The 24,586-nt window shown below is 37.3% G+C and overlaps 1 protein-coding gene across 13 annotated transcripts in view; it reads left to right on the forward strand.

Annotated features, from left to right (window-relative positions):
• IMMP2L (inner mitochondrial membrane peptidase subunit 2) overlaps positions 1-24,586 on the forward strand; it is a 913,124-nt gene that overhangs the window by 192,149 nt on the left and 696,389 nt on the right. The window contains exons 5-6 of one of the 13 annotated variants that reach the window (XM_030932904.1): positions 4,565-4,638; positions 5,833-5,919. The exons of the other annotated variants lie outside the window; for them this stretch is intronic. Coding sequence (XP_030788764.1) covers positions 4,565-4,634 — 70 coding nt within the window. The 3' untranslated portion in view covers positions 4,635-4,638; positions 5,833-5,919. Of the gene's footprint in view, positions 1-4,564; positions 4,639-5,832; positions 5,920-24,586 lie in introns of those variants that run through there. 13 annotated transcript variants of the gene reach the window in all.

Here is a 24,586-nt window from a genome sequence, read left to right on the forward strand (position 1 = left end):
AGTATTTATCTGGTCAAGGTACTGTCTAGTTTCTCTATTTTTCAGTTACTACTTATCCCCCTGCTATTAATGAGCGATCCATGGGGAGATATTCAGATACCCTGCGTATATCCTGCTCTTAATTGAAATTTCTCTTCTTGATTTAGCATCTACTAATAATTCTTATCTGGACCAGGCTTTATTGTCATGGTTGCAAAATGATGATGTACCAGTGCCAATATTTCCTCTTCATTTACTAGTCAGTCTTTAACATCCTGCTCTGCCAGTCTTCCCTTCTTCATCATTTCTGTCTACTTTTTATTAAAAAAATTTTTTTACTGGTGGTTTATAATTCTAAGTCTTTGTGATAGGTTTAAAATATCATTTTTGAGCATTTCCTTACTTTTTGACCTAGCAAGGTGATCCAGGATAATTGTGTATCTTCTGTATCTAGCCCTGAAGCTAGCCATTTCTCCAGAAGCCATGATTCTTTTTGGCGAGGAATGGCATGAAAAAGCCAAGATCGGAGTGCTAGGTTTATTGGCCCTGTAAGTTGATTAAACTGTAGTTTATAAACTAGTGGTAATTGTTTCTCCTTTTCATCCTTCAACTTTGGTTATTTATTGAGTTTCTTTCACTTAAGTCAAGATGCCACCTTCAGAACCTATGACGTTTTAATTCTTGTTGCCTTATTTATAGTCCTTTATATATTTATCACGGTATTCCTCACATAAATGTCAGGATTGGCTGCCATGTTGTAGGAAATTCAATAGCTGCTCTAGCGTGGCGTGAAACAAGCAGCTGTATAGGATTAGTAATGATGTCTGTCACAGGCAGATGAAATAAAGCATTATGATGTGGCATTATTGAAAAGGATAAGCATGAAAATATTTTCAAGAAATGAAATATTCATGATAGCAGATCGTGTTTCCGAACCTGAACAGTTTCAAATAATCACTTATTTCTCCTACATCTTTCATGAGGTACAGGAAACTAAGGAGATATAGGATTGTGCAAAGGCCACTGCGGGATATTAATTTTATACTGAATTAAATTTTAAAAGTTCAGCAGCAGAAAGGTTAAGACCTTCTTATTTAAAGTTTATCTTATTTCTTAAGGTATTTCCTGTTGTTTAGAGTTTTACCACTCTACTTTTTGTTATAATGGATGTGATTTTAATAAAATGAGCAATTTTTATTATGTACATAATGTTTATAGTTTTTTTTTTTTTTTTTTTTTTTTTTTTAGACAGAGTCTCACTCTGTCACTCAGGTTGGAGTGCTATGGCGTGATCTTGGCTCACTGCAACCGCCACCTCCTGGGTTGAAGCGGTTCTCCTGCCTCAGCCTGCCGAGTAGCTGGGATTACAGCGCCTGCCACCACACCTGGCTAATTTTTGTATTTTTAGTAGAGGTGGGGTTTCACCATGTTGCCCAGGCTGTTCTTGATCTGCTGGCCTCAACTGATTTGCCTGCCTTGACCTCCTAAAGTGCTGGGATTACAGACCTGAGTCACTGTGCCTGGCCAATGTTTATAGTTTATATAAAATATTTCACATGAATCCTATTATTATTATTATTTTTGAGATGGAGTCTCACTCTGTAGCCCAAGCTGAAGTGCAGTGGCGCAATCTTGACTCACTGCAACCTCTGTCTCCAGGGCTCAAGAGATTCTCGTGTCTCAGCCTCCCAAGTAGTTGGGACAACAGCATCCTAATTTAATCCTACCTGCTGAATGTGATCCTGTAATTACTGTTTTATTAATAAAGGAACTGTGACTAAGACACATTATGTAATTTCACCAAAGTCACAGAGCTGTGCTCTATATATGTATATATACTCTGCCTAGTTGCAAAAAAGGGAATTGAGATAGATTATTTTTTTAACCACAATACAAGTAAAACGTAAAAACTAGCAGATGACAGAAGAACACTAAAAGCATATGAATAGAGAAGTGAATATGCTAATTATAAGAGCTAGCTATTATAATTCTTATGATAATCAAGTTTTATTTTATTCTATTTGACTTTTAATGTTTAGCACCTGCTTTGTGCTGTTAATTTTGTTAGTCCTTAGAAGAGGTGATTGTCTATATAGGGAGACAGAGATATAAATATATTATTTAAATACAAAATGATAAGTGCTGTGGCAGTACAAAGAAAATAACCTTTGCTCATTGTATGTGCATGAAGGGGTAGATGTGTGTGTGTGAGGGATCTTACATGAAAGTTTTCTGGAAAAGAAGATTACTGAATCGAGCCTTTAAGCATAGGTAAGAATCAGCTAGGCAGTAAATAGGGAATTAATATTCTGGTAAGGGACAACATGATGGAAAGGTAATGCATAAAACCACGTGGTGTGTACAGGGAGCTTAAAGAATAAGTATAGGAGAAAATGGGAGGTGGTTGGGAGATCAGGCTAGAGAGGTTAATAGGGATCAGGTAATCTTGTCCTTATATGCTTGTATTTTAATTTGGAGATACCTTGAAGGTTTTAAAACAGGAGAGTCCCATGATTAGATTTTTTATATGAATTTTACTCTTGTAGCTGTGCAGAGGATGGATTGAAGAGGGGAAAGACTGTAGGCAGACAAATCAGCTAGACTAACTCTGTAGGCAGACAAATCAGCTAGACTAACTCTGTAGGCAGACAAATCAGCTAGACTAACACTCCAGAAATCCAGGATAATGAGGAAGAGATACATTTCCAATGTATTTTTTACTTCAGGCCTTAACGGTCTTAGGAAATACACTGGCTGGTGCTAGTAAGATTGACAAAAGTGGAAACACGAGGGTTACTTTATTATTATCAAAAAGGAGGAAATATTTCTATGATAGGTATGTTTTTTACAGACTGCATTTTAAAAAATTATTTCTCTGCTGCTTAGGTCCATGCTTCTCAAACTTTTATCTGCATAGGGATCACTTGGAGATTTTGTTAAGATCAGATTCTGATTCAGTATGTTTGGAATGGGCCCCCAAGTTCCACATTTCTAACAACGTTATAGATGATGCTTTATGCTCTTGTCCTGAGGGACATACTTTGAGTAGCAAGGATTTAGAGCTTATTCAGTGTTGTGATTATTGTGGCACCAACAATAATTTTATAATAAATGCAAAGATATGCCTCATATGATTGCTTTCTGTGAATGGGCTTTGGCTTGTTCATGTGTGTGTGAGAAAAAGAGACAGAGAGAAGGGATTTAAAACACTTAGAGTAGCGAAGGGATAGTGTCCCTTAGATTTGAGGTCTTCAAAATTGTACATGATTTTTTGCCAAGGGACACACAGTTGATTTTAACGGAATTGAAGTCCTCAGTTTCCATGTCTGGCCTAAAATTGGTCCCGCTGAGAAAGCAAAAACAGCTTTTCCTTTCCTAACTCCCCTTTCAGAATTGCGCTTGACTCATGTTACAATAAGCAAGGCAGACTTCTCACCCATCCCAGATCTTCTCATGGTACACTTCTCCAGGATGGAAAATTCCCTTGCATCAAGCAGAGGATTAGCTAGAAGTATTGGTATTGGTATTGGTACTGAAAAAGTGAATGATCTAAACTCAAGGTAACAAATCCTCTTGCAATTCATATGGTTTCTAATTCTTCTGTTTCAACAAACTTAAGGAAGATGTAATTGAGTTAACAGCTGATAGTTTTCAAACATCAAATATTTTTAATAAGCTATGTGATTTTGGATTCAGTAACATTGCCATAACAAAACATCCTTCTCGTCTACTTAGTGAACAATTTCAGTTCTTTCATAAACAGAGAAGATAAAAAATAGAAAAAATTGATGTGAAACATTATACTAGCAATGAGTAACATTCATTCAGAGGCCTATACACTATTTTAAAAAAGAAAAAAATCTAGTCCTTCTCATTAAGAAATGCATTTCCATATATTTCTTAGTTTGAACATAACAGTTTTAGAAAATTAGACACAATTTAAAAGTTCAATTTTAAGGTACATTTTTATTGAAGAGAAGTGATCAGTTAAAAACTTTTAGAAATAAAAATGATTAAATTAGGGTAAAATCCTGTGGGGAGATAACTAGAAATGAGTTTAAGCAAAAAAGTGTATATACATTTTCTAACTCTTGAATTTTTTTAAAAATAAAATTGTTGCTGGTGTATATCACATTACTGTGGAAGTTAGATTTCTTTGGTACCCTTAAAAGACTGATATAACAGTTTTATATAAAAATGGCAGTATTTGTAACATGCTGGAAATTATAGCCTTTGCAATCATTTAAATTCATGATGAAAATTTTTACATGTCAACTGAAAATGTATGTTGTGGATTTTTAGAAAATTCTTTTAGGAATATGAGAGGGGAAAAAAATGAAGACTATTGTTTTAGAGCTTCCTTCTTAGAACCTAACTTTCTTCAACAAGCCATTTTGTAAAATGTAGATGAGTAAAAGAATTGAGATCATACCTACTGAAAGGTTATTATTTTGTTAGTAATGAAGAGTAGTTTCCTAGGTTTTGGATGCCTGACATACAGGTTATGATAAAGCTGATCTTCTTTTATCAAAGATGAGTGGTCTAGACAGCTCTCTTAGTTGAACACTTCTTTTTTTTATTGAAGGGCACTAGTATCCCTAGGCAGCACCAACATTTTCCTGAAAGGAAATCTTTGGATCAACATAGGCCCTTGAACAAGTAAGTATTTTGTTGAGTTTCCATAGAACAAGACAGATATAATTTGGCAAGGAAAAATTTTATGTTGGAGTTTATTAATTGCTTGCTTTAAGAATACTGTTATGCTGCAACTACTACTATAGAAAGTATAACTCTGAATAGTGAGTTAGCTAAAATATACTCCCAGATAATTGAATTAGTAAGTGTATATAATTACATATAAATTATTCTCTATAATTCTGCGTAATTAAGTGTTCAAGAATGCTTGCAGAATGCAACAATTTTAGTTTTGATATGCATAATGTTGAGTTTGTTGTAATGGTAGTAGTGAGAATAATAGGGACCAGATGCCCACACACCTAATAAGTTGTGAAACTGGTATTTAAACCCATGTGTTCAATGCCATGTTATTTCTACTACAGCAATAGGAAGACTGCCTAGCATTTTATACATATAGATAATTGGCTATATTTAAATATAGTTTATTATTTACTATTAATAAAAGGAATCCTGGCATTGTTACAGGATTTTGCTAATTTATTTATGGTTCGTTAAACTCTTAAAAATTTAGGACCCTAAAGAGCTTCTGTTCTGTAGGTTAGTTTTATCAATATTTAGCATATTGGAAATTAAGATTGAGAATATTTAAAATATATATTCATTTAAAAATAAAAATAATAAATTTATTATGTATCAACATAAATAAGACAGTTTTATGAAAAATATGTATTTCAAAACAAAAATATTTAGTGAGAAGAGGGCACTGTTTTACTTTTGCTTTGTTCTTTGTTTTTTGGAAACAAGGTCTTGCTCTGCTGCCCAGGTTATAGTGCAGTGGCATGATCATAGCTCACTGCAGCCTTGACCTCCTGGGCTCAAGTGATTCTCCTGCCTCAGCCTCCCAAGTAGCTGGGACTATAGATATGTGCCACCATACTTCACTAATTTTATTATTTTTTGTAGAGATGAGGTCTCACTATGTTGCCCAGACTGGTCTCAAATTCCTGGGTTCAAGCAATCCTCCTACCTCAGCTTACGAAAGTGCTGGGATTACAGGCAAGAGCCACTGTGCCCTAGGCCTGTTTTACATTTTTGTAAATCTCTTTAATATCTGGCCTATAGAAACAGGTGGATTCTCGTATCTGCTTTTGCATTCAATATGTTGTGTAATGTTACTTGATTTGGAGTATGTATGAAAACAATCTTCCCTCACAGATACGTACTTGGAAATGGAGGCCTTATGGACCTGCTGAAAAGTTCATGGGGACCATCAGAGTGGTGTCTTTGGAGCACACTATGGGGACACTGCTTTAAAATATTATCAAAAGTGTTACATTTTAATAATTAGTATGCATGTAATAAAGTGGAAATCTAGTTTTTGCATATGTATTATGTTGATGTCTATATTTGATTTTAGCTTCATGTATTATGGAGGACTTTCCCTAACTTTTGGATTTGTAATTACATTATGGCAAAATTGTAATCAGAAACTGAAATCATTTTTTAAAATTTATGGAGTGGATTAGAGTATAAATTTCAACAGGATAGGAATTGTGAACAGATGTTATACTGAAAAACCAATAGAAAATAAATTCAAATAGGTTATTATTAATTTAGTAATTGTAATAGTATGAAATAATTCTGTACTCCAAGAGAACATTTATCCCATTAATTTTTTTTTTTTTAATTATTATACTTTAAGTTCTAGGGTACATGTGCATAACGTGCAGGTTTGTTACATATGTATACTTGTGCCATGTTGGTGTGCTGCACCCATCAACCGTCAGCACCCATCAATTCGTCATTTATATCAGGTATAACTCCCAATGCAATCCCTCCCCCCTCCCCCCTCCCCATGATAGGCCCCGATGTGTGATGTTCCCCTTCCCGAGTCCAAGTGATCTCATTGTTCAGTTCCCACCTATGAGTGAGAACATGCGGTGTTTGGTTTTCTGTTCTTGTGATAGTTTGCTAAGAATGATGGTTTCCAGCTGCATCCATGTTCCTACAAAGGACGCAAACTCATCCATTTTTATGGCTGCATACTATTCCATGGTGTACATGTGCCACATTTTCTTAATCCAGTCTGTCACAGATGGACATTTGGGTTGATTCCAAGTGTTTGCTATTGTGAATAGTGCCGCAATAAACATACGTGTGCGTGTGTCTTTATAGCAGCATGATTTATAATCCTTTGGGTATATACCCAGTAGTGGGATGGCTGGGTCATATGGTACATCTAGTTCTAGATCCTTGAGGAATCGCCATACTGTTTTCCATAATGGTTGAACTAGTTTACAATCCCACCAACAGTGTAAAAGTGTTCCTATTTCTCCACATCCTCTCCAGCACCTGTTGTTTCCTGATTTTTTAATGATTGCCATTCTAACTGGTGTGAGATGTTATGTCATTGTGGTTTTGATTTGCATTTCTCTGATGGCCAGTGATGATGAACAATTTTTCATGTGTCTGTTGGCTGTATGAATGTCTTCTTTTGAGAAATGTCTGTTCATGTCCTTTGCCCACTTTTTGATGGGGTTGTTTTTTTCTTGTAAATTTGTTTGAGTTCTTTGTAGATTCTGGATATTAGCCCTTTGTCAGATGAGTAGATTGCAAAAATGTTCTCCCATTCTGTAGGTTGCCTGTTCACTCTGATGGTAGTTTCTTTTGCTGTGCAGAAGCTCTTTAGTTTAATCATATCCCATTTGTCAATTTTGGCTTTTGCTGCCATTGCTTTTGGTGTTTTAGACATGAAGTCCTTGCCCATGCCTATGTCCTGTATGGTACTACCTAGGTTTTCTTCTAGGGTTTTTATGGTATTAGGTCTAACATTTAAGTCTCTAATCCATCTTGATTTAATTTTCGTATAAGAAGTAAGGAAAGGATCCAGTTTCAGCTTTCTACTTATGGCTAGCCAATTTTCCCAGCACCATTTATTAAATAGGGAATCCTTTCCCCATTTCTTGTTTCTCTCAGGTTTGTCAAAGATCAGATGGCTGTAGATGTGTGGTATTATTTCTGAGGACTCTGTTCGGTTCCATTGGTCTATATCTCTGTTTTGGTACCAGTACCATGCTGTTTTGGTTACTGTAGCCTTGTAGTATAGTTTGAAGTCAGGTAGCGTGATGCCTCCAGCTTTGTTCTTTTGACTTAGAATTGTCTTGGCAATGCGGGCTCTTTTTTGATTCCATATGAACTTTAAAGCCGTTTTTTCCAGTTCTGTGAAGAAACTCATTGGTAGCTTGATGGGGATGGCATTGAATCTATAAATAACCTTGGGCAGTATGGCCATTTTCACGATATTGATTCTTCCTATCCATGAGCATGGTATGTTCTTCCATTTGTTAGTGTCCTCTTTTATTTCACTGAGCAGTGTTTTGTAGTTCTCCTTGAGGAGGTCCTTTACATCCCTTGTAAGTTGGATTCCTAGGTATTTTATTCTCTTTGAAGCAATTGTGAATGGAAGTTCATTCATGATTTGGCTCTCTGTTTGTCTGTTACTGGTGTATAAGAATGCTTGTGATTTTTGCACATTAATTGTGTATCCTGAGACTTTGCTGAAGTTGCTTATCAGCTTAAGGAGATTTTGGGCTGAGACGATGGGGTTTTCTAAATATACAATCATGTCATCTGCAAACAGGGACAATTTGACTTCTTCTTTTCCTAACTGGATACCCTTGATTTCTTTCTCTTGCCTGATTGCCCTAGCCAGAACTTCCAACACTATGTTGAATAGGAGTGGTGAGAGAGGGCATCCCTGTCTTGTGCCAGTTTTCAAAGGGAATTTTTCCAGTTTTTGCCCATTCAGTATGATATTAGCTGTGGGTTTGTCATAAATAGCTCATTATTTTGAGGTACGTTCCATCAATACCGAATTTCTTGAGCGTTTTTAGCATGAAGGGCTGTTGAATTTTGTCAAAAGCCTTTTCTGCATCTATTGAGATAATCATGTGGTTCTTGTCTTTGGTTCTGTTTATATGCTGGATTACGTTTATTGATTTGCGAATGTTGAACCAGCCTTGCATCCCAGGGATGAAGCCCACTTGATCATGGTGGATAAGCTTTTAGATGTGCTGCTGAATCCGGTTTGCCAGTATTTTATTGAGGATTTTTGCATCGATGTTCATCAGGGATATTGGTCTAAAATTCTCTTTTTTTGTTGTGTCTCTGCCAGGCTTTGGTATCAGGATGATGTTGGCCTCATAAAATGAGTTAGGGAGGATTCCCTCTTTTTCTATTGATTGGAATAGTTTCAGAAGGAATGGTAGCAGCTCCTCTTTGTACCTCTGGTAGAATTCAGCTGTGAATCCATCTGGTCCTGGACTTTTTTTGGTGGGTAGGCTATTAATTATTGCCTCAATTTCAGAGCCTGCTATTGGTCTATTCAGGGATTCAACTTCTTCCTGGTTTAGTCTTGGAAGAGTGTAAGTGTCCAGGAAATTATCCATTTCTTCTAGATTTTCTAGTTTATTTGTGTAGAGGTGTTTCTAGTATTCTCTGATGGTAGTTTTTTATTTCTGTGGGATGGGTGGTGATATCCCCTTTATCATTTTTTGTTGCGTCTATTTGATTCTTCTCTCTTTTCTTCTTTATTAGTCTTGCTAGCGGTCTGTCAATTTTGTTGATCTTTTCAAAAAACCAACTCCTGGATTCATTGATTTTTTGGAGGGTTTTTTGTGTCTCTATCTCCTTCAGTTCTGCTCTGATCTTAGTTATTTCTTGCTTTCTGCTAGCTTTTGAATGTGTTTGCTCTTGCTTCTCCAGTTCTTTTAATTTTGATGTTATAGTGTCAATTTTAGATCTTTACAGCTTTCTCTTGTGGGCATTTAGTGCTGTAAATTTCCCTCTACACATTGCTTTAAATGTGTCCCAGAGATTCTGGTATGTTGTATCTTTGTTCTCATTGGTTTCAAAGAACATCTTTATTTCTGCTTTCATTTCGTTATGTACCCAGTAGTCATTCAGGAGCAGGTTGTTCAGTTTCCATGTAGCTGAGCAGTTTTGATTGAGTTTCTTAGTCCTGAGTTCTAGTTTGATTGCACTGTGGTTTGAGAGACAGTTTGTTATAATTTCTGTTCTTTTACATTTGCTGAGGAGTGCTTTACTTCCAATTATGTGGTCAATTTTGGAATAAGTGTGATGTGGTGCTGAGAAGAATGTATAGTCTGTTGATTTGGGGTGGAGAGTTCTAGAGATGTCTATGAGGTCTGCTTGGTGCAGAGATGAGTTCAATTCCTGGATATCCTTTTGAACGTTCTGTCTCATTGATCTGTCTAATGTTGACAGTGGAGTGTTGAAGTCTCCCATTATTATTGTATGGGAGTCTAAGTCTCTTTGTAAGTCTCTAAGGACTTGCTTTATGAATCTGGGTGCTCCTGTATTGGGTGCATATATATTTAGGAGAGTTAGCTCTTCCTGTTGAATTGATCCCTTTACCATTATGTAATGGCCTTCTTTGTCTCTTTTGATCTTTGATGGTTTAAAGTCTGTTTTATCAGAGACTAGGATGGCATCCCCTGCTTTTTTTTGTTCTCCATTTGCTTGGTAGATCTTCCTCCATCCCTTTATTTTGAGCCTATGTATGTCTCTGCATGTGAGATGGGTCTCCTGAATACAGCAGACTGATGGGTCTTGACTCTTTATCCAGTTTGCCAGTCTGTGTCTTTTAATTGGAGCATTTAGTCCATAACATTTAAGGTTAATATTGTTATGTGTGAACTTGATCCTGCCATTATGCTATTAACTGGTTATTTTGCTCGTTAGTTGATGCAGTTTCTTCCTAGCCTTGATGGTCTTTACAATTTGGTATGTTTTTGCAATGGATGGTACCGGTTGTTCCTTTCCATGTTTAGGGCTTCCTTCAGGGTCTCTTGTAAGGCAGGCCCGGTGGTGACAAAATCTCTAAGCATTTGCTTATCTGTAAAGGATTTTATTTCTCCTTCACTGATGAAAGTTAGTTTGGTTGGATATGAAATTCTGGGTTGAAAATTCTTTTCTTTAAGAATGTTGAATATTGGCCCCCACTCTCTTCTGGTTTGTAGAGTTTCTGCCGAAAGGTCTGCTGTTAGTCTGATAGGCTTCCCTTTGTGGGTAACCCGACCTTTCTCTCTGGCTGCCCTTAAGATTTTTTCCTTCATGTCAACTTTGGTGAATTTGGCAATTATGTGTCTTGGAGTTGCTCTTCTCGAGGAGTATCTTTGTGGTGTTCTCTGTATTTCCTGAATTTGAATGTTGGCCTGCCCTACTAGGTTGGGGAAGTTCTCCTGGATGATATCCTGAAGAGTGTTTTCCAACTTGGTTCCATTTTCCCCCTCACTTTCAGGCACCCCAATCAGACGTAGATTTGGTCTTTTTACATAATCCCATACTTCTTGCAGGCTTTGTTCATTTCTTTTTCTTCTTTTTTCTTTTGGTTTCTCTTCTCGCTTCATTTCATTCATTTGATCCTCAATCGCTGATACTCTTTCTTCCAGTCGAGTCGGTTACTGAAGCTTGTGCATTTGTCACGTATTTCTCGTGTCATGGTTTTCATCTCTGTCATTTCATTTATGACCTTCTCTGCATTAATTATTCTAGCTATCAATTCTTCCACTCTTTTTTCAAGATTTTTAGTTTCTTTGCGCTGGGTACGTAATTCCTCCTTTAGCTCTGAGAAGTTTGATGGACTGAAGCCTTCTTCTCTCATCTCGTCAAAGTCATTCTCTGACCATTGCTGGCGATGAACGGCGCTCCTTTGCAGGGGGAGATGCGCTCTTATTTTTTGAATTTCCAGCTTTTCTGCCCTGCTTTTTCGCCATCTTTGTGGTTTTATCTGCCTCTGGTCTTTGATGATGGTGACGTACTGATGGGGTTTTGGTGTAGGTGTCCTTCCTGTTTGATAGTTTTCCGTCTGACATTCAGGACCCTCAGCTGTAGGTCTGTTGGAGATTGCTTGAGGTCCACTCCAGACCCTGTTTGCCTGGGTATCAGCAGCAGAGGTTGCAGAAGATAGAATATTGCTGAACAGCGAGTGTACCTGTCTGATTCTTACTTTGGAAGCTTCCTCTCAGGGGTGTATTCCACCCTGTGAGGTGTGGGGTGTCAGTCTGCCCCTAGTGGGGAATGTCTCCCAGTTAGGCTACTCAGGGGTCAGGGACCCACTTGAGCAAGCAGTCTGTCCATTCTCAGATCTCAACCTCCATGTTGGGAGATCCACTGCTCTCTTCAAAGCTGTCAGACAGAGTCATTCGGGTCTGCACAGGCCTCTGCTGCTTCCCCTGTTGTTTTTTAGCTGTGCCCTGTCTCCAGAGGTGGAGTCTACAGAGACAGGCAGGTTTCCTTGAGCTGCTGTGAGCTCCACCCAGTTCGAGCTTCCCAGCGGCTTTGTTTACCTACTTAAGCCTCAGCAATGGTGGACACCCCTCCCCCAGCCTCGCTGCTGCCTTGCAGTTAGATCGCAGACTGCTGTGCTAGCAATGAGGGAGGCTCCGTGGCCGTGGGACCCTCCTGGCCAGGTGTGGGTATAATCTCCTGGTGTGCCCGTTTGCTTAAAGCGCAGTATTGGGGTCGGAATTACCTGATTTTCCAGGTGTTGTGTGTCTCAGTTCGCCTGGCTAGGGAAAGGGATTCCCTTCCCCCTTGCGCTTCCCAGGTGAGGCAATGCCTCGCCCTGCTTCAGCTCTCGCTGGTGTGGCTGCAGCAGCTGACCAGCACCGATTGTCCTGCACCGATTGTCCAGTGAGATGACCCCAGTACCTCAGTTGAAAATGCAGAAATCACTGGTCTTCTGTGTCCCTGGCGCCGGGAGTTGGAGACTGGAGCTGTTCCTATTCGGCCATCTTGCTCCGCCCTCCTATCCCATTAATTCTTTAATAAATCAAGATCCTCAACCACCTGTTTATCTTTCACCATCTTTTCTACCCTCCCTCCACCTCCTTCTTGCGTTTACTCCTCTTCTTTAACATTCATTCAATAAATATTTATTGGACTCCTTATCAGTTAGGGTAACCACTAGCTTATGTAACAAAGAGATTAAAAAATGTATAATGGTTCAGACACAATGAAAGTTTATTTCTTGCTTAACAACCAATGAGCATGTTTCTGCTTGGAGTAGTGGCTGCTCATTTTATAGGTGGCTAAGGAAGCTGCAATTTCTGTGGCATTTATGAACCTGGAGAGGCCCAGCACGGTGGCTCACGTCTGTAATTCCAGCACTTGGGGAGACTAAGGCAAGTGGATCACTTGAAGTCAGGAGTTCCAGACCAGATGGGCCAACATGGTGAAACCCCATCTCTACCAAAAATAGAAAAATTAGCCGGGAGTGGTAGCGGGTGCCTATAATCCCAGCTACTTAGGAGGCTGAGGCAGGAAAATCTGTTGAACCTGGGAGGCGGAAGTTGCTGTGAGCTGAGATTATGCAACTGTACTTCAGCCTGGGTGACAGAGACTCTGTCTCATTAAGAAGAAAAAAAAAGAAGAAGAAGAACCTGGAGAATTAGGAGGCCACCTCACGTGGATGCCTTGGCCGTAACTTTTGTCTTCATGAAAGTAGAGTTTGGTCATTCAGATCTATGTTGCAGAAAAATCAGATTTTTGTATCACTGACCTTGCCAGTCAAAACAGCAGAGGCAACAGCAGCCGGCCTCTGTCTCACTGTGTTAACCTTGCTTTCCAAAGTAATGCCAGTATATCTGCTTGGCAAGAGCTAGGTGATGTGCCAACATCTAACTCTCAGGAAGTCTAGGAAATAAACTTTAGCTTTCTAGCTTAGCTTTTGTTCTAGCTGTCTAGCTTAGCGTGCATTAAAGAACACAACTGAAATGGAGTTGAGTACACTCATCTGCACACCTAGGAAAGAGATCTAAAATGAAATATAATAGTATGTCAGCAATTATTATGTCTGGCTAAATCACAGCACCTTCTCCTTCTTTTACTATCTTGATTTCTCTCCCTTGTTAATCTGCATCAGTATAAAAGAGACTTTATCCCATTTCCAGTTGTCTCCCTTGGTTGCTATAACAGCATAAGATAAACAGAACAGTCATATTGGTGATTTCCAGCAGTCATGGGAAGACTTTACTTTTAGTGCAAAAACTATGGAAATTTCATGCATGCATAGTTCTTTTGTGGGTGGGATTATTTAGTGAATTGGTTAAGGGAGCCTTTCAATGCAACTATATGTATGTTGAAATATGTCAATCTTGATTATTCTTGCTTTGCTGCCTGGTGTGGATACTTTGGGGTTTCTAACTTCTAATTGAGATTAGGCATTATGGTAACCAAAGATTATTGTGTTATGGAAGAAGCCAAGATAATCACAAGATAATGTGATTTTTTTTCCTTAGGTAGCGTCAGAATCAGTCACTTTCTCTTGTTATGCATTGCTGCTTTCTGAAGCTTCTATATAATACATGATGGCAAAAGATGCTTTCATTAATGTTTGGGCATTGCCTAAGTAACAAGTGGAGTAATTGATTTATCCTCAGTTTCTGGTTGTATCCTGGTCATTGGGGAGCTGAGAATAGAGGGTAGTAAGATAATGCATCCGAAGCTGTGGGGTAAGTGAGGAAATGTGAAAGAGTAGTCCAGAAGGGAAGGGAAATCTAAACATACTAGATGTCTACAAATCAATAGTTCATTCTAGAATGTGAGGCACCGAGAGGGTGTAGCAAAAACAAGCCAAATGATTATGTACTCTGAATCTAAAATGTGAATGGTTGACAGCCCAGTATGAAGATTGGGTTTCTACTCTGAGAGGGGGTATCAAAAGAGTCCAGAATGCCTTAGGGTGAAAACCTTGGCTTTTTGTTGCTTGCAGAAGTCAGAGTATGGGAGTGTGGTGTGTATGGTGTGTGTGGTGTAGGAGGGATTGTGGTAGTAATTACAAAACTGGCTAGTGCCTTTGGGTTACTTTCGGTTTCCATGTTCATGGGAAGATGGTTATGTCCCACATGGTTAAAAGTACCAGATAGAAATGGGTAACAGCATATATATATATATGAATAATTCCTTCATGATGACTCATGTTGCTTTGGGCTAAGAGAGTACTTCCTTTCGAAAATGCATTGCTTACCTCCTTAAAACCAGTTTGATGGATTTGATTATTTTATTCTGTTTAATGAAAATATTTAGACATAATAGCTAGAGTTCATGAATGTTCCCAGCTATATAAATGAAAAAACAAAGTGCAACATTCAGACAAAACAAGTTAATTCAGTTGACACTACTCTGAGTTGTAAAAGGACAGACCAGCATCTGAAGGGTTTTTAATGTGGCAATTAAACATGGTTAGGGGGCTATGTAAATTAGCATGTTTTAAACTGCATTTATGGTCATCTTAATCTGATATGGCTGACTTAATTTCATAGTCATTTGAGGATAGTTAATTCTACTTTATAGTTGCTTACCAGGAAAGTATGCCTCATGCTGTGTGGTGGGGTTTTGTAAATGAATTGAAAGAAAATTGTTATTGTTGAAAAAAAAATTCATTGTTTAAGCATCATCTAAAGTTGCTGCCTCTAAGGGATCATTGCTGCATGGTATTTAAAAGTAGGTTTTAAATGGGTTTTATATCTTGACAGTTTGAAAAGAACAACACAGATGTGTATATTTATCCAAAAAACTTTAAATGCTACAGTGGGCCAGTCTGTGTCCACATTCCTTCTTGAAGTGGTTAGTGATTAATCCTAGGGCAAAGATGAGTTTGTAGTTTATAAAGTACTGTACCAGTTGATGGTAATCTTGTAGTTTGTATATATGCTATATATGTGTGTGTGTGTGTGTGTGTGTGTGTGTGTGTATTTATTTATTTTTTTGAGACAGTGTTTCACTCTTGTCACTCAGGCTGGAGTGCAATGGCACCATCTTGGCTCACTGCAACCTCCTGGGTTCAAGTGATTCTCCTGCCTCAGCTTCCTGAGTAGCTGGGATTACAGGCGCCCACCACCATGCCTGGCTAATTTTTGTATTTTTAGTGGAGATGGGCTTTTACCATGTTGGCCAGGCTGGTCTTGAACTCCTAACCTCAGGTGATCCGCCCACCTCAGCCTCCCAAAGTGCTGGGATTACAGGCGTGAGCCACCGAGCCCAGCCTATATATGCTTTTAATATCTTCTGAATAAACAATCTGTAAAATTGTCAATTCTTTCTCTGTTTTTTTAAAAACCAGTTTTATTTCAGCTTATCTAGAAAGTTAACTTTATAGCATTGTTTATATGAGAATTCTTCTAAAATTTTTCAGTGGTACACTAAAAAGTGTACAATTGGGATTTAACATTGAATAAGGGGTTGCAGTCATTCCCCAGTATCTGTGAGATACTGGTTCTAGGACCTCCCTTGGATGCCGGAATCCGAAGATGCGCAAATCCCTGATATAACATAGTGTAGTATTTGCTTGTAACCTATGTATATCCTTCCTTATACTTAAAATCATACCTCTAGATTACATATATTTCCTGATACAATGTAAATACTATATAAATAGTTGTTATTCTATATTGTTTGGGGGAATAATGACAAGAACAGAAGTCTATACGTGTTAAGAGATGCAAATTTTTTTTGAGTATTTTCAATCCTTGGTTGGTTGAATCCACAGATGAGGAACCCATGGATACAGAGGGCCAACTGCATCTGAACGTGTTGAATGAGTCAAATTTACTAGTCTAAAAGGAATCTGATTCTATTAATCCACTTTGTAGTTGAACATATTTTATTCAGTATAACGTTTTCTGTGTGTATATATATGGTGTGTGTTTAATTTTTTAAATTTAAATTTAATGTTTAAATTAAATTAATTAGAAAATTAGTTTAATTTTCTAAATTCTGCCTATGTGGAACCCCGTGTCGCTTAATTGTTGCCCTTTGGAGTTTGTTTTTCAAATAATCATATACTCATGAAAGCAAATATTTTAAGAATCATTAAGTTTTCTAACAGAATTAGAGTTTGTATTTTCAGATACATGTAATTAAAGACCTATTGGTAGGAAAATAACTTAAAGAGCACTGTTAATAAAGCTTAAACGCAAACCTTTGAAATATGAAGAAAATTAAAATAGACTACATTGTATGTTCTCCTTAATTAAAAAAATACTTCAAATATGTTTGGATCATTGCTCACACAGTGGAAAATAAATTACATTTGATATAGAGGTGAATATTTAAAAGATTACTCATGAACAACATTTCTGTACATCTTATGAATGAGCAGGAGGTTTTTCTATTCTATTTTTTCCCTGTTTTTTATTGTTTTTCTGTTTTGAGTAGAAGTTTTCAAAATTGCTTTTAAAACTGGTGGGTATTTATGAGAATAACTGAAAAAAAGAAAGAAATTTTGAAAAAATATCTCAAATTACTAATTAAGAGGATATACACAGATTATATACATTAAATAATAAAGCCCACTATTACAATTTACACTGAAAAAGTTTTGAAGAGTAACAACACTTTTTATTTATACAGTATCTGGTTAAAGATTTATAGTGTATAAATTACTAATTTTCATAATTAATTTATATAAGAAGAACATTTCACCAAACTGATTTCATGCATTAGAATTATGTACATTATATTTTTAACTTTTAAAAATTTATATCATTTTTATTTTTTAAAAATTCCATGCACATTGTAAAAAAATAAAGAAACTTTTAAAAAGAAAATTTAATTTCTCTTTTCAGAGGCAACCATTGTTCTTTATATTCAATACAAACTGTCAGCTTTAGCATACTGTATTATAAATTGGACATTCATAAAATGTTTTGCATGGATGCTGGTGCTAAAGATTAGCTTGGGGAAAACTAAATTCATTAGTACGTTTCTCCAGTAGTATCCTTTTCAAATCCTTCACTTTCTTTATATTCTCTCATATTTTATTCTAGTATCTATACAATTGTGTTTATTCTGTTGAGATTGGAGTTCAGTATAGGGTAGGGATTTTTTTTTTGTCGAATGAATGGTGTATCTTCATTTTTCAGAACTTCTTTTATTTCCTTTGGTTAAATTTTATAGTTTTCTTCATATAAACTTTGCACATTACTTCTTAGATTTACTTCTAGGTTTTCGGTATTTTTTTGTTATTGTTAAAAATATTCTCTCCAATAAATCTTCCAATTGCTTATTTATGTGTATAAGAAGGTCATTAACGTTGGTCTTGATTCCAAGCACATTTCAAAATATTCTTATTTATATTTTTCAGTTTATTGTCTGTGTCTTTCTAGGTAGTCATATTATCCAAAATAACACATTGTCTTTTTTTTTTTTTTTTTTTTTATAAAAAAGACATACATCTCAGTTTTTTTTCTTTGTTGACTAGGACCTCTCCTTCCTCTTGACTTTCATGGGCATCCTTCTGATATTTATGATTTAATGTAATATTTCCCTTAGGCTTCTCATATGTAATCAAGTAAGTTTTGTCCCCTCTATTTCCAGTTGGTCAAGAGGTTTAGTTTCATTGTTAGTTGCTGTTTGTTTACTTTAGGTGGAAATTAGATTTTTCAAGTACTTTGACTTTTGATACTAGGTATCAATCAAGATGGTAATATATATGTTGTGTATTTTATTTGTTAATATGGTAAATATATTACCTCAATGGATATCTTTAAATTTACCTGTCTTACATTCCTGGACTAAATATTATTTGGTCATATTTTTAACTATTCAGCTGGATTTATCAAGATTTTATTTGGAAAATTTGTACCTATATTTATAAATAAAGATCTGTAGTTTTTTCCTGATACCTTTATTCATTTTTGGTATCAGAGTTATTCCATCCCCATTTTTCTTAAATATAAAGCTCAATGTTCTACCCTTTATTGATTTTACATTCTCTCTGAATAATATCTGTTCTTACCACTTCAATTACATGTCTCCTTATACCATTTTATCACCTAATATTCTGTCGGAGGACCCTACATAGGCAGCTATATTTGATATTTCAAATGTTTTCAGAAGACAGAGAAGAAGGAGAAAGAAGAAATATGTGGATAAAACCAGTGTTTTCATAACTTATGTAACGTATATAGCTGGCTGTGTTTATGGAGTCTATCATAAAAATGTATAGTCTTTTCATATATTAAGTTGTATATTTTCTTCTGAGTAAGTTCTTTTTTGTGTATGTGTATATTTATGTATATATGTGTCTGTATATGTTTTCAATACCCATAGCCCTTTTCCCACTAAACTGGACTGAACCTTATTGCCATTACAATGTTTTTTCAGAGAAGAGTGTTAATGCAATAAAGAAAAGTTAAATTCCTTTTTTCTGAGTTCTGAGTAGGCTACTGAAACTTCTAGTTGGTTTAATGGTTTTGACACCCAAGATAGTGTATTTCAAGCAGCTGAGCTATATGAGATAGAAAAGGGTTTTGAGTTTTTAAAACAAAGCTCTGAAGATATCAGTGCATAAATTTATTTTTATTTTAACAACAGATTGGAAAGAAATTAGCCAAAGAGTGAGATGATCTCATCACATTATTAAGTAAGCGTTGCCTTGGTTAGAAGGGGAGCTGAAACAAGATTCAGTAGACATGGCAGCCCTGTGTTCTGCTGTCTTTCCTCTACAGCCAGGGATAATGATAGAAGCTCCCTTTAATAGAAGATTTGAGCATTGGAGATTTGTGCTTCACTCTCTAGGTGAAAGCCAGGGGATGTCAAACCTTATATAAAGCCCCTGTCTGATGACAGTGTGCTGGTGGCAGAGTTGGAATGGCCGCACAGCCCTCTTCTTCTGGAATTTTGTGAAGCAACAATCTCATGGCTGTGTCCCATATTGAATGACATGGGATCAATTAGATGGAGATGGTTAACCATATGAGAAGAGTCTGCAGATAAAGCAGGTGGAAGATAGCAGGCTCCTATGTGCCCAGAAAGGCAGTTGAGACTTCTTACACTTTTGGGTAGAACAAGGGAGCTGGATGCAAGACCAGTGCTTTAAAGGACCTCACAGTAATGATGAAAAGAAGAAGCCAGGAATGGTAGTATGGCATACATGATTAGAGACTACTAAGACTACTACAGGTAGTTCACTGAAAACCAGGTTACACAAATGCTGTTGACTAGAGACTTGACAGGTGCCAAAGCAGAATGCTACAGATCCATTGCCTCTCACCAATACCATGCGGCTGCTGTGTGAACTTCCCTCACCATGTAACCCTCACCTTCAGGAAGAGAAAGATGAGTCATGAATTCTTAAAATGAGAATATGCAGAAATTACTGAGGAAAACCAGAATGATGTAAGTATATCTAGTAATGACTAGATGATGTCTTCTGATACTTGGTGCTACAGAAGCAAGAGAGAGAGGAGGTAAGTTCCATTGTAGAAAACAATATGACCAGGCACAGTGGCTCACGCCTATAATCTCAGTACTTTGGGAGGTTGAGGCACAATGATCACTCGAGGCCAGGAGTTTTAGATGAGCCTGGTCAACACAGTGATACCCCATCTCTATTAAAAAAAAAAAAAAAAAAAAAGGTTGGATGGGCATGGTGACATGTACCTGCATTCCCCAGCTACTTGGGAGGCAAAGCCAGGGTGATCGCTTGAACCCCAGGAGTTCAGGGCTGCAGTGGGCTATAATTGTGTCTTTGTCATCTTTGTGCTATGCTTATAAGGTTTTCTTAAAAAATGCTTCTCCTGTATCCTGTCAAGCATTACCATTCATATAGGTTTTATAATGCTTCTGGTGTTTGTGTCCATGATTCCAAACATCTGGCTAATTGACTGCATTTATACCTTTTACTCATATGTCTTGGTGTTATGTATATATTTGTTGTCTTAATGGGAAGCATACTGATACAAAATGCAACTGGCAAAAGTAGTACAGAAAAAGGAAATATTCTCTGTCAAGTGTCATTCTGTTGAAATAAAACTGATGTTTAAGTAGATGAACATCTTTTCACTGAGAAGTTGTGACCTAATCAGATTCAACTGCATATTAATGTATCAAACAGGAAATATTAAAGTACTATGTAGCAGCTGTCTTGAAATAGGCAGGTTGAGAAAATTTAAAGTGATATACTTTGGATATATGATACAACATTTATGAAATTGAGATGGACAATATGTCTGCACTTTTCTTATTTAAAATACATTGCTTGAAGTTTAACAGAATGATCATGTAATTACATAATAAAGTACAGTTAGTGGATGCCTTTTGTTTTTGGAATCACATTATAGCCACTTATTTAACAATTTTTATCTGTAGCACTCATTTGAAATTTACATGTGTCAGAAAGGATAGGTTTCATCAGATATGAGAGAACTTGATAAAATGATATTGATGATGAATTGCTCCTGTAGCTGGCTATCATCAGGAATTGGGAGTTATCTATAGTGCAGTGTAAGTAGAAAAGATAGGTCAGGCACGGTGGCTCACACCTGTAATCCCAGAACTTTGGGAGGCTGAGGCAGGCAGATAACGAGGTCAGGAGTTCAAGACCAGCCTGGCCAACATGGTGAAACCCCGTCTCTACTAAAAATACAAAAATTAGCTGGGTGCTGTGGTACGTGTCTGTAATCCCAGCTACTCGAGAGTCTGAGGCAGGAGAATTGCTTGAACCCAGGAGGCGGAGGTTATAGTGAGCAGAGATTGCGCCACTGTACTCCAGCCTGGGTGACAGAGCAAGACTCTGTTTCAAAAAAAAAAAAAAAATGCCCCCCTCGTTCATTTTGATTTAACAAGCTGGTATAGAATGCAAGATATTTTCCCCAGTGTACATGCAATAGTGAATTGAGCAAAAAATGTATTAAGTAGGCTTTTTACTTTTTTTTTTTTTTTTTTTTTTTTTATTTTGAAGGTTTTCTTTTTTTTTTTTTTTTTTTTTTTTTTTTTTTTTATTATACTTTAAGTTCTAGGGTACATGTGCATAACGTGCAGGTTTGTTACATATGTATACTTATGCCATGTTGGTGTGCTGCACCCATCAACTCGTCAGCACCCATCAATTCATCATTTATATCTTGTATAACTCCCCAATGCAAACCCTCCCTCCTCCCCCCTCCCCCCTCCCCATGATAGGCCCCAGTGTGTGATGTTCCCCTTCCCGAGTCCAAGTGATCTCATTGTTCAGTTCCCACCTATGAGTGAGAACATGCGGTGTTTGGTTTTCTGTTCTTGTGATAGTTTGCTAAGAATGATGGTTTCCAGCTGCATCCATGTCCCTACAAAGGACGCAAACTCATCCTTTTTTATGGCTGCATAGTATTCCATGGTGTATATGTGCCACATTTTCTTAATCCAGTCTGTCACAGATGGACATTTGGGTTGATTCCAAGTCTTTGCTATTGTGAATAGTGCCGCAATAAACATACGTGTACATGTGTCTTTGTAGTAGAATAATTTATAATCCTTTGGGTATATACCCAGTAGTGGGATGGCTGGGTCATAAGGTACATCTAGTTCTAGATCCTTGAGGAATTGCCATACTGTTTTCCATAATGGTTGAACTAGTTTACAATCCCACCAACAGTGTAAAAGTGTTCCTATTTCTCCACATCCTCTCCAACACCTGTTGTTTCCTGACTTCTTAATGATTGCCATTCTAACTGGTGTGAGATGGTATCTCATTGTGGTTTTGATTTGCATTTCTCTGATGGCGAGTGATGATGAGCATTTTTTCATGTGTCTGTTGGCTGTATGAATATCTTCTTTTGAGAAATGTCTGTTCATATCCTTTCCCCACTTTTTGATGGGGTTGTTTGTTTTTTTCTCGTATATTTGTTTGAGTTCTTTGTAGATTCTGGATATTAGCCCTTTGTCAGATGAGTAGGTTGCAAAAATTTTCTCCCATTCTGTAGGTTGCCTGTTCACTCTGATGGTAGTTTCTTTTGCTGTGCAAAAGCTCTTTAGTTTAATGAGATCCCATTTGTCAATGTTTGCTTTTGCTGCCGTTGCTTTTGGTGTTTTAGACATGAAGTCCTTGCCCATGCCTATGTCCTGAATGGTACTACCTAGATTTTCTTCTAGGGTTTTTATGGTATTAGGTCTAACATTTAAGTCTCTAATCCATCTTGAATTAATCTTCGTATAAGGGGTAAGGAAAGGATCCAGTTTCAGCTTTCTACTTATGGCTAGCCAATTTTCCCAGCACCATTTATTAAATAGGGAATCCTTTCCCCATTTCTTGTTTCTCTCAGGTTTGTCAAAGATCAGATGGCTGCAGATGTGTGGTATTATTTCTGAGGACTCTGTTCTGTTCCATTGATCTATATCTCTGTTTTGGTACCAGTACCATGCTGTTTTGGTGACTGTAGCCTTGTAGTATAGTTTGAAGTCAGGTAGCGTGACGCCTCCAGCTTTGTCCTTTTGACTTAGGATTGTCTTGGCAATGCGGGCCCTTTTTTGGTTCCATATGAACTTTAAAGCAGTTTTTTCCAATTCTGTGAAGAAACTCATTGGTAGCTTGATGGGGATGGCATTGAATCTATAAATAACCTTGGGGAGTATGGCCATTTTCACGATATTGATTCTTCCTATCCATGAGCATGGTATGTTCTTCCATTTGTTTGTGTCCTCTTTTATTTCACTGAGCAGTGGTTTGTAGTTCTCCTTGAAGAGGTCCTTTACATCCCTTGTAAGCTGGATTCCTAGGTATTTGATTCTCTTTGAAGCAATTGTGAATGGAAGTTCCTTCCTGATTTGGCTCTCTGCTTGTCTGTTACTGGTGTATAAGAATGCTTGTGATTTTTGCACATTAATTTTGTATCCTGAGACTTTGCTGAAGTTGCTTATCAGCTTAAGGAGATTTTGGGCTGAGACGATGGGGTTTTCTAAATATACAATCATGTCATCTGCAAACAGGGACAATTTGACTTCTTCCTTTCCTAACTGAATACCCTTGATTTCTTTCTCTTGCCTGATTGCCCTAGCCAGAACTTCCAACACTATGTTGAATAGGAGTGGTGAGAGAGGGCATCCCTGTCTTGTGCCAGTTTTCAAAGGGAATTTTTCCAGTTTTTGCCCATTCAGTATGATATTAGCTGTGGGTTTGTCATAAATAGCTCTTATTATTTTGAGGTACGTTCCATCAATACCGAATTTATTGAGCGTTTTTAGCATGAAGGGCTGTTGAATTTTGTCAAAAGCCTTTTCTGCATCTATTGAGACAATCATGTGGTTCTTGTCTTTGGTTCTGTTTATATGCTGGATTACGTTTATTGATTTGCGAATGTTGAACCAGCCTTGCATCCCAGGGATGAAGCCCACTTGATCATGGTGGATAAGCTTTTTGATGTGCTGCTGAATCCGGTTTGCCAGTATTTTATTGAGAATTTTTGCATCAATGTTCATCAGGGATATTGGTCTAAAATTCTCTTTTTTTGATGTGTCTCTGCCAGGCTTTGGTATCAGGATGATGTTGGCCTCATAAAATGAGTTAGGGAGGATTCCCTCTTTTTCTATTGATTGGAATAGTTTCAGAAGGAATGGTACCAGCTCCTCCTTGTACCTCTGGTAGAATTCAGCTGTGAATCCATCTGGTCCTGGACTTTTTTTGGTGGGTAGGCTATTAATTATTGCCTCAATTTCAGAGCCTGCTATTGGTCTATTCAGGGATTCAACTTCTTCCTGGTTTAGCCTTGGGAGAGTGTAAGTGTCCAGGAATTTATCCATTTCTTCTAGATTTTCTAGTCGATTTGCATAGAGGCGTTTATAGTATTCTCTGATGGTAGTTTGTATTTCTGTGGGGTCAGTGGTGATATCCCCTTTATCATTTTTTATTGCATCTATTTGATTCCTCTCTCTTTTCTTCTTTATTAGCCTTGCTAGCGGTCTGTCAATTTTGTTGATCTTTTCAAAAAACCAACTCCTGGATTCATTGATTTTTTGGAGGGTTTTTTGTGTCTCTATCTCCTTCAGTTCGGCTCTGATCTTAGTTATTTCTTGCCTTCTGCTAGCTTTTGAATGTGTTTGCTCTTGCCTCTCTAGTTCTTTTAATTGTGATGTTAGAGTGTCAATTTTAGATCTTTCCTGCTTCCTCTTGTGGGCATTTAGTGCTATA

The sequence above is a fragment of the Rhinopithecus roxellana genome, chromosome 6 (assembly GCF_007565055.1).
Source record: "Rhinopithecus roxellana isolate Shanxi Qingling chromosome 6, ASM756505v1, whole genome shotgun sequence".
Classification (NCBI taxonomy): Eukaryota; Metazoa; Chordata; class Mammalia; order Primates; family Cercopithecidae; genus Rhinopithecus; species Rhinopithecus roxellana.